An 11,858-nucleotide genomic window follows, 5' to 3' on the forward strand; every position below is an offset into this window, starting at 1 on the left:
TTTATCTACTCAAGGTTATGAATGATGCAATTTAATTAAGTTTTTTTTTTTTGTATGAATGCTGCCATTTTGACTAACTTTTGATTAATTATTAATGAACAAGTTTAAACATTCGTAAAGAACTTCAAGCTAATGGCACCAAGCCTTCAAACGAAAATGGCGTTCGAGCACTTTTCAACCACTAAAACGGTCATCCGAACTTTTGTGTTTCCTTGATGTATTGATCCTACCTTATTAATCGCACGAAAATAAGTAGGGTTTTGTATAAAATATTGAAGTTTCGGGGTCCCGAAGCGTGATTAATCTATGGTCAAAGTACGTTAAAAAGTGTAATGAAAGAAGGGTCTACTAAAAGGGCTGAAAAAAAAAGAGGCACACTATAGCGCAGTAAATTACTGCGCTAAAGGTAGTTCGGTAACATTTTTTTTTATTGGGGTGTTTTGTTTCAAAATGGTTTTTTTGGAGTCATTTTGGTTCCGGACTCAATAAAATATATAGCCTATGGCATATATTCATTTCATGTCTAATAAAGAAGGAGTACATAGTTAAAGATTGCTATATGCTCTTCCTCTGTTTCAAATTATGGGTCTTCTTTCATTTCTAGTTTCTTTAGAAAAGAATGTTATTCTGTGACATGTTTAAAATCAAAAACATAGTATTTTGATATATTACATTATATCTTTACTTTAATATCATAAAATTCAAATATCTCATTTACTTTTTGAAATTTTATGTCTAGTCAAACTAAGACACATAAAAATAAAACTGAAATTAGAAAACGTATTATGTACTTTCGTTTGTGTAAATAAAAGTGATCCAGGCACATATATAAGATATGTACAATTCCGTACAGCACATATCTCTCTTTGCAGACGTACATGTTAATCCTAATGGCCACTTCATTCAAACTGATATTTTAGATCAATATAAATTTACCACACTATAAAATTAACTTTTACATAGTAAAATTCTTCATGAAATTAAGATACAATGTGATTTTAATTTCCTTCACCTTCATAATCATTTGCAAGATAGATATAATAGACAAACATCTCATGATTCTAAAGCAAGCATAAATAGCCGTCCACTCAAAAAAATAATTGGTGTTATGAAATTATGAATGTCCATTTCTCAAATATAATGCTCCTTCCACCATGTTAATGGTTCTTCCTTTTTCTTCCACCATGTTAATGGCTCTCCCATTTTCTTCCACCATTTCATATATTAAATACATATGTATCACTATAAATAGAGGCATAAATTTTCATATGAGATACACTTGTAAAAACATTTTAGAAGAATAGTAAAAATCTCTCCTCTTTTGTCATTCTATTTCTATGGTTTTCATCCATTAATATTGTGACTCTTTTAGCTTCATTTTACAACACGTTATCAGCACGAGACTCTGCCGTTCCGAGAAAATACTTTAAAGCCTCGAAGGTATTGATTTTCTATTTTTTTTTTTACTAATGGCAAATCTTACCAAACGTGAATTTGTAGCTTTAGATATATCCGGCAATACCTATATGTCTTGGATTCTTGACGCCGAAATTCACCTTAATGCGATGGGTCTGGCAGACACCATCAAAGATAAAAATGAGGCATCAAACCAAGACCGTGACAAGGCAATGATATTCCTTCGCCATCACCTTGATGAGGACTTGAAAATGGAATATCTCACTGTTAAAGATCCTCTTACTCTGTGGAATAATTTAAAAGATAGATATGACCACCTGAAGATGGTCATACTTCCACAAGCACGTTTTGATTGACTACATTTAAGGCTACAAGATTTTAAATCTATTAAAGCATATAATTCTGCCATGTTTAAAATTATTTCTCAGTTGAAATTATGTGGTGAAAATATCACTGATCATGATATGCTGGAGAAAACATTCTCCACTTTTCTTGCCTCAAGTATGCTCCTGCAGCAGCAATACCGAGAAATGAAGTTCAAGAAATATTCTGATCTAATCGCACATCTTCTAGTGGCTGAACAACATAATGAATTATTAATGAAAAATCATGAAAGCCGACCCACTGGTACTTCCCCATTCCCTGAAGTGAATGAGGCAAATTTTCGCCATTCTAGGCGTGGAAGAGGTCGTGGCCCCAGTCGTGGTCATGGCCGTGGTCAAGGAAGAAATTTTAATCATGATTCTCGTCTTGAACCAAATAATACCCTTCACCACCAGCAGTGTAAAAGGAAGGATGAAAAGTATGAAACTGGGCAAAAGAAAAATTCAGAAAATAAATGCTTCCGATGTGGAGGAAAGGGGCACTGGTCACGTACCTGTCGTACGCCAAAGCACCTAATTGTGCTGTATCAAGCCTCTCTCAAAAGGGCAGAAAAGGATGCAGAAGCAAATTTTATTTTTGAAGATAATGTTGAGCCCATGCATCTAGATGTGGCTGATTTCTTTGAACTCCCTGAAGGAAAAATAGATTATTTGATCGGTGATGGATCTGTAAAAACTTAGATATTTCATACGTGTCGTTTGTATGTGGTTATGTTTCTATGTTTATGTAATAAAATGTGTGTAATGCTTTGCCTAATCATAATATCTATTTCGATATTCACTTTATCTATTATTTCATTTGAAGAATCTATGGAAATTCCTCAAATTTTATTTGGATCAATGACCAATCATGAATATATTTGTGTGATTGATAGTGGAACAACACATGCCATATTCAAAGATGAGAAATATTTTTCTCACTAGCGTAGAAAAAGGGAAAATATTAATACAATTTCTGGCAATTCGAAATTGATTGAAGGCTCCGGAAGAGCTACTATATTTCTGACTAAGGGGACGAAACTTGTTATAGAAGATGCATTATTCTCTTCTAAATCTCCAAGAAACTTGTTAAGTTTCAAAGATATCCGCCGTAATGGATATCACGCTGAGACATTAAACGAAATAAATGATGAATATCTTGCCATTACAAAGAATGTCTCCGGCCAGAAATATGTTTTGGAGAAATTGCCAACTTTGTCTTCTGATCTGTATTATGCAAAAATTAGTACAATTGAAGCACACTCGATCGTAAACCAGAAGTTTAATGATTCAAGTACTTTTGTGCTTTGGCATAACCGAATAGGTCACCCTGGATCAATAATGATGAGACGAATTATTGAAAATTCAAATGGGCATCCACTTAAGAACCTGAAGATTCTTGAAAGTGGTGAATTTTCAGGTGCTGCTTGTTATCAGGGTAAGTTGATAGCTAAGCCATCACCAATGAAAGTTGACATTGAATCCCCTGCTTTTCTAGAACGTATACATGGGGATATATGTGGACCTATTCATCCACCTTGTGGGTCATTCAGATATTTTATGGTCCTAATAGACGCATCTTCAAGATGGTCTCATGTGTGCCTCCTATCGTCTCGAAACTTGGCGTTTGCGAAATTATTGGCACAAATAATACGCTTAAGGGCATAGTGTCCGGATTATCCCATTAAGGCTATACTCCTCGATAATGCCGGAGAATTTACGTCTCAATCTTTTGATGATTATTGTTTATCAGTTGGGATAAAAGTTGAACATCCTGTAGCACATGTTCATACCCAAAATGGCCTTGCTGAGTCATTTATTAAACGACTACAATTGATAGCAAGACCACTACTTATGAAAACACGGTTGCCCACTACCGTCTGGGGACATGCTATCTTACATGCAGCATCTCTTATTCGTCTCAGACCGACTCATTATAATAAATACTCCCCGTCACAATTAGTATTTGGTCATGAACCAAATATTGCTCATCTCCGAATCTTTGGTTGTGCTGTATATGTGCCTGTAGCACCACCACAGCGTACTAAGATGGGCCCCCAAAGAAGGTTAGGTATATATGTTGGGTTTGAATCACCCTCTATTATTCGCTATCTTGAGCCATTGACGGAAGATTTATTCACTGCCCGATTTGCAGATTGTCGATTTGATGAAACAAATTTTCCACAATTAGGGGGAGAGAGAAAAGAAATCAAAAGAGAAATTGTGTGGAAAGTTCCATCACTATCTCATTTTGATCCACGTGCCCCCATATGTGAACAGGAGATCTAGAAGATCATTCACTTGCAAAAGATAGCAAATCAAATGCCAGACGCATTTACTGATTTGAAAAGGATAACTAAGTCACATATCCCTGCAGAGAATGTGCCTATCCGAATTGATGTCCCAAAGTGACAATCTACTAGTGTCATAGCCTCTGAATCTCATACGCGCCTGAAGCGTGGTAGGCCATTGGGCTCTAAGGATAAAAATCCTAGAAAAAGAAACACGAAAAATGATCAAAATGACACTACGAAAGAATATCATGAAGATATTCAAGATCTGACTAATCCCGATACTCCTGAAGATATTAGGGAACCCGAGACTCAAGTAAATAAAGAACTATCATTGAGTTCTTCTAGTGATGGGATAAATTTGAATCGATCGAAGATTATGGTGGATAATGTTTTTGCATATAATGTTGCAATAAATATTATGAAAGACATTGACGATCAGGAACCCCAATCTGTCGAAGAATGTCGACGAAGATATGATTGGCCAAAATGGCAAGAGGCAGTTCAATCAGAATTGAATTCACTTGCCAAACGTGAGGTTTTTGGACCTGTAGTCCAAACGCCTAATGGTGTAAAACCAATTGGCCATAAATGGGTTTTTGTGCGAAAAAGGAATGAGAGAAATGAAATTGTGAGATACAAGCCACGCCTTGTTGCACAAGGATTCTCTCAACGACCCGGTATCGACTATGAAGAAACATATTCACCCGTTATGGATGGCATAATATTTCGATATCTCATCAGTTTAGCTGTACATGAAAACCTTGAAATACATCTGATGGATGTAGTTACAGCTTACCTTTATGGATCACTTGATAATGAAGTCTATATGAAAATTCCTGAAGGATTTAAAATGCCTGAAGCAATTAACTCAAAGTCTCGGGAGATGTATTCAATCAGATTACAAAGATCATTGTATGGTCTAAAACAATCAGGGCGCATGTGGTAAAATCGCCTCAGTGAGTACTTGGTAAAAGAAGGTTATATAAATGATGTCATTTGTCCATGTGTTTTTATTAAGAAAGCAAAATCAGAGTTCGTTATAATCGCTGTTTATGTTGATGACATAAGCCTAATTGGAACTCCAGAAGAGCTCCAAAAGGCGATTGAATATTTAAAGAAAGAATTTGAGATGAAAGATCTGGGAAAAGCAAAACTTTGTCTTGGTTTGTAGATTGAACATTTGACAGATGGGATCCTTATCCATCAATCTACTTATACCGAAAAGGTTTTAAAACGATTTTACATGGACAATGCGCATCCTTTAAGTACTCCAATGGTTGTTCGATCACTTGAAGTGAGCAAAGATCCGTTCCGACCTCAAGAAGAAAATGAAGAGCTTCTTGGTCCTGAAGTACCATATCTTAGTGCAATTGGTGCACTTATGTATCTTGCTAACGCTACAAGACCTGACATAGCATTCTCTGTTAATTTGCTAGCAAGATATAGCTCTTCTCCTACACGAAGACATTGGAACGAAGTTAAGCATATATTGCGATATCTGAAGGGAACTAGCGATATGGGTCTGTTTTATACTAACAAAGGTAGTACAGATCTTGTTGGTTATGCAGATGCAGGTTATTTATCTGATCCACATAAAGCTCGATCTCAAACAGGCTATTTGTTTACATGCGGGGGTACTGCTATATCATGGCGATCCACAAAGCAGTCCATTGTTGCTACTTCTTCGAATCATGCTGAGATAATAGCTATTCATGAAGCAAGTAGAGAATGTGTGTGGTTGAGATCAGTGATACATTTCATCAGAGAAAGATGTGGTTTGAAGTATGATACAAAAATACCCACAGTATTATATGAAGATAATGTTGCATGCATAGCTCAATTAAAGGGAGGATTTATAAAAGGAGATAGAACGAAGCACATTTCACCAAAGTTATTTTTCACACATGATCTCCAGAAGAATGGTGATATTGATGTACAACAGATTCGTTCAAGTGACAATCCCGCAGATTTGTTCACAAAATCTTTGCCAACTTCAACTCTTGAGAAGATGATATTTAAGATTGGAATGCGAAGACTCCGACATCTGAATCTTGGTCTTCGTCAGGGGGAGTGAAAATACGCGTTGTACTCTTTTTCCCTTAATCAAGTTTTGTCCCATTGGGTTTTCTTGGTAAGGTTTTTAATGAGGCAACTCTCAAAGCGTATTACTAGATATGTGTACTCTATTTTCTTCATTGAGACTTTTTCCCACAGGGTTTTTTCCAATAAGGTTTTTAACGATGCACATCATCTATGGACATCCAAGGGGGAGTGTTATGAAATTATGAATGTCCATTTCTCAAATATAATGCTCCTTCCACCATGTTAATGGTTCTTCCTTTTTCTTCCACCATGTTAATGGCTCTCCCATTTTCTTCCACCATTTCATATATTAAATACATATGTATCACTATAAATAGAGGCATAAATTTTCATATGAGATACACTTGTAAAAACATTTTAGAAGAATAGTAAAAATCTCTCCTCTTTTGTCATTCTATTTCTATGGTTTTCATCCATTAATATTGTGACTCTTTTAGCTTCATTTTACAACAATTGACATATAACTAAATGTGTAACTGCCTTTTTTTTTTCTTTTTTTTTTAAAAAAGAAGGTAAAATGTCCCCATAGCTGAATTTAGAAACAGATTTGAGACGTGGGCCACCTAAACTTAGTTCATTTGCTCGAAATATGAAGCCCACTACTACACATTTACGCAGGCTAACACCTTGAACTTCTCAGCAAACTTGATAGTTTAGATTAATGAAATGCATTACCACCATCAATCTTTTTAAATTTGATAAATTGATTTAAAATAAACAAGTGCTGTCTTGTTGGGAGTCTTGACGCAACGTAAGAGTTGTCGACGTGTGATTTTCTAATCACGTGTTCAAGTCGTGAAAACAGTCTCTTGCATAAATATTATAAGTAAGATCACATAGAAAATAGAAAAACAAGCACTATCTTCCGTAGAAAGAAAACAGTGAATGAAACAAAAGGTTTTACATTTTAATTTCTCCCGTTAGTTTAAAATTACAAAGTTTCTCTATCAAAGCATCTAATGCACTACAAAAAAAAAAATACAAATTTGTAATGGTATGCTTGTGATGGAGCAAGTCCGCCACAATTTGTAACGAATTTGTGATAATTTTATAATATAATTCATCAATATAAGCGATCACGGTGTTCTATATTGAAGGCAAGAAGCCATAGGATGTACAAAAACAGATTCTTCTTCACTCTAATCAACCTAGAGTTGGTTATGGTAAGAAGATACAACATGTAAAAACGTTACTGCGATCTTTCATGATTTTGTATTTATAACTTATATGTAACTTTCTGAAACTTATAAAACAAAGTGCTCGTGAAACACACAACTCATTAACATATTAATTGCGACAAAGAAATGAGCATAATATAAATATCCCCTCTTCTAATACGCAGTTAATTAATCTCTCTGTCCCATTTTATGTGATACACTTTCCATTTTAATCTGCTCCAAAAAGAATGATACATTTCTATATTTAGAAATAATTTAACTTAAAACTTCCCCTTTTATCCTTAATGAAATGATTTACAACCACACAAATATCTATGACTTGTTTTACACCACAATTCAAAAGTCTTTCTTTCTTTCTTAAACTCCGTACTTAGTCAAATTACATAACATAAATTGGGACGGAGGGCGATTAATTGCGATGAAAAGATTGAGAAGTATAACATATGCAATTTTTGTTTCTTCTTTTTGTCATTGTGTAACATTTTGTACAATTTACGATATGACAAATAAGGCCATTCCATTGCACAGGCTTACATGACATAATGGAAAAAGAAAAGCAGAAAAAAAAAAAAAAAGGAAAAAAAAGGATAGGACGGATAGGAGAATAGCCCTACAAAGTTACATACTACTTTTTTGTGCTATAACAACCGATTATGGGTTCTTTCAAAAACCTCTTTCACGATAGCATTTCTCTTGTACTCATCTGAGTCATTATCCAATGAGCATGAGTACTGAAGTCCTTTAATTGACGAGTCAATGCGTTTGAAACAACGAGGAGCAAAGTAGAACCACGTTGAAGTGCAAATGATGGCAAAAACTTTCCCGCAAAAGATCATAACCACTAAACAAATTAAAAGAGAATACGTCCCAACATTCTTGTTGTAACTCAGGGCAATTTCTTTTTCTTTTATGTTGTCATAAACTTGTATATTGTTCACCGATTGTGATCTGTGAAAAGACGGGAATTGTTTTCTCTGCGATGAAGATCTCGAAGATGCACTAGAAGAAGACGAAGACGAAGAAAATGAAGAGGATGCAGTTGAAGTCGTGAATAAGGAAAAATCATCCGTGCTTGTTCTGGACATCCTATTAATATTTGATAAGTCCTTTGATGAAGACTTTTTTTCATTCATAGAATGAAATAACTTCTCCAATTTTGTTGACAACTTCTTACATGATCCAAATGAACACTTAGGCCTCTGGCATTTCTTCCCCTGCAAAACAATTTCATTTGTAATAACTTACATAAAAATGATACAAATTGTAAGTTTCACCGAACGAAAATGATACAACATTTAATTTGGTCTAATGATAAAAGCGCAACAATGATTTGTGGAGTCGGCACACGTCACAGGCTAGGACCTTGTCGCAGATAAAAACTTGGTATTTAAGTGGAAAATGGTAGAGAGTAGGTTTATTGTCCAGTGAGTTTCGAACCGTGCGCCACTGTCGTAGAAAATTGTCGGGCCATTAGCCACCGTGTTTCAAACGGTGAGCTATTATCCCTGGAAATTTCTCGGATCATTATCCACTGATTTCAAACCGCGCTTTGAGATTTTCTCAATTATCAAAAAATTATACTAATAAAAATACAATTATGATCGTTAATAAAGAAGAATGCAAGAATAAGTGCATACACATTCAAAAATATCATCATATTCTGGACAGGTTTTTCTAACTTTTTCTAGTTTCATTCTATGTTTTCTTTTTATTATTATTCCAACTTACCAATGATGTTTCAGAAAACACATTTTTGAATGCATGAGAGAAACTCCTGCCAAAGACGTTCTCCTTTCGACTCTGTCGAAAAATATTGGTGAAATCTTTTCCCAACATTGTATCCAACTTTTCTTGTGATTTTACACGCTTCAAATTAGATAGCTCTTTTGAATTATATGCATGACTCCGTTTAATTATGGTGGTGTCATCGTTGAAAACTAAGGGTGATCTACAACAATTGAAAAACCTACTCCTTCCTCGATTTTTTGTTAATTTTGCCATTTGCCCATGACCAATGTATAAAACATATATAGAATGAGATGGGCGTTGCAAGGAGGAAGGAGATAGGCATAGAAAGACAAAAAGGTCTCTGGACTAATTATGTCGCGAATTTAGGAAAGATAAAGAGTGCCAATATGCGTTTCCTTTGGGATATCCGACAAAATTGGAACGATGTAGGGAAAAAATAAAAAAAGAGGAGAGCCAATGTATACACAATTTTGACGGCTTATAGAAAAATAAGGTTGACGTTGTATTGAAACCGGAATGTGTTTGTATTATAAAAAAAATGTGCTCAGTGTTTGTTTTTGTGTTCTTCTACTCATTTTCATATTTCAAATGTTTTCTTCTATGCTGCGGTATATGTTAACTTGGCCACAACACTGTTTTTAAATATGTTCCACCATAGCAATAGTCTACAACTTTTGATATTCATGAATCATGACTACTGATACAATTGATGAAATTGTTCAATTATCAACCCGAAAAAAAGGAAGCTAGAAAACATGACATATAAAAACAAAATAGAAAGTTCAATTACTCAGATACTAATCATTTCCTCCAAATTGGCTCTAATGTCCATTAATTTTGCCCAAATATTATAGTGTCTAGGCCTCAACCAAGTTTACACCAAATGAGTGAGCTACTAACAAATTTAGCCTTGATGAAGTTGCTCCATAATCATAGTCCTTCCTCCGCTATCACTATCAAGGACTGTGATGAAATAATTTTAAAAAATTCACTTTAATTAGAGGTTTTGGGTTCAAGACCTCTAACAATGACCTTCTTGATATCATTAGTATTTCAAATCCGTTCACTGAGCTTTCATAAATTAGTCTCTTTTAACTTAATATTTATTATTTTTAGTATATAAGAAGAGGTTTCCGTTCAAGGATCTTTTGATAGGGTGCACTAGTTACATAATAATCTAATGATGACAAATCCAATTAAGAAATATGTAATTAATATTCTGAGGGGCTCAAGAAAGCTCATATATAGGTGTACTATTCTAGAGGCCTAAGTGCTCATAGCACCCTTCGTGGAAGGTGGTCATGACTTTAGCCTTTAGGTGCTCTTTAAGTGTATTAATTTATTAGTTTCACGAGGCCCAGGCTTAACTCAAAATATAAACGCAGATATTTTAATTAAAAAAATATAATATTTGTTACACTTCTTACTGTATAATAATTAAAATTTCAAATAAAAATATTTCCAATATATAAAAGGAAAACCTTCATTTAACTCCTTTTAACATTTTTAACTTTCATTTTGATGAAATTATTTACTTCAGATTAGATGTGGAGCCAGAATTTGAATGAGTTTCGAATAATAATTTTCTTAAGTTACTTAGTTATAAATTAATAATCTATACATACTCAATGAATTTTTAAGACACATACAAGTTTTTAACCAAAGCGCTACCGAATCCGACCAAACTCGTAGCCAACACTCTAACTCTGCACTGCTTCAAACTCATTTCGTGTTTATCTTGAACTCATTTAAAATTTAATAATGTATTTTATTTTCACCTGTATTAGAAAAATTCATGTTTTCATCTTCTGGAATCATCTAATACACCAAAAAAATTCAATAACTCCAAATTCATATTACAATATTTATAATCTTAGTTTCAAGTTTTTACACAAATAAACCTAACGATCTTACAAGAATATTAATAAATAATAATTAAAGTACATTAATAAAGTAAAATATTTTAAAACTATACTTAAACATAATTTTAGGACAGATGTTTATAACCTCATATGAGCTCGCTAAAGAAGCAAAATACTGGAGGTTTAATAAAAGATATAGTAAGACCTAATAACTGCCAACTGTAAAAAAATAAAAAATAAAAAAGACTCTAAAGTTGCCTAATATTTTCCAGAACATATAAAAATAAATAATATATTCCCACCGTCCCAAAATAATTGTCACATTTTGTTTTTGAAAGGCAATTTGACTAATCTTCAGAGTTATATTGAATTAGATTAATTCAATATTTTAAAATTTAGATATTTAAAAACTATATGAATAATACTATGAATTGCAATACTTTTAACAATATAATGATTTTTAAAAGAAAATATTATTTAAAATTATGTAATTTAATTCTCGAAAAATGAAACATGATAAGTATTTTGAGATGAAAGAGTAATAATAATTTAAAAGAGATTCACAAAAAATTACTTTGATATCAATATGACCAATTACAAAGGCCACGTATGCTCTGATAATTTGCAAAAGTGAGAATTTGCAAAAGTGAGAAAGCAACAACGACAATCAATTATGCAACTTTATTACCCCTGTGGGTTCCTATGGGCTGGCTGTTAGGATGACAAAAATTAAGATTCTTGCTTATATATAAGTAAAGTATAATTTGTGGATGATAATAGTTCAAATTTATTGCCCCAAAAAAAAAAAAAAATTATGAAAATAACAACATTTGTCTAGTCAAGATTAGCGAAACAAGAAATGTCTATGTATTTATAAGTTACATTAAAATACTA

The 11,858-nt window shown here is 33.5% G+C and overlaps 1 protein-coding gene across 1 annotated transcript; it reads right to left on the bottom strand.

The window, feature by feature from the left end:
• Positions 1-7,747: 7,747 nt before the first annotated feature.
• On the bottom strand, positions 7,748-9,431 carry LOC132618889 (uncharacterized). Its single transcript, XM_060333886.1, has 2 exons — positions 9,082-9,431; positions 7,748-8,567 (listed from the first exon to the last, which is right to left on the bottom strand). The coding sequence occupies exons 1-2, from the start codon at positions 9,352-9,354 to the stop codon at positions 7,992-7,994; spliced, it is 849 nt and encodes a 282-aa protein (XP_060189869.1). The 5' UTR covers positions 9,355-9,431; the 3' UTR covers positions 7,748-7,991.
• Between the last annotated feature and the right edge of the window lie 2,427 nt (positions 9,432-11,858).

Source organism: Lycium barbarum, chromosome 11 (genome assembly GCF_019175385.1).
Source record: "Lycium barbarum isolate Lr01 chromosome 11, ASM1917538v2, whole genome shotgun sequence".
Lineage (NCBI taxonomy): Eukaryota > Viridiplantae > Streptophyta > Magnoliopsida > Solanales > Solanaceae > Lycium > Lycium barbarum.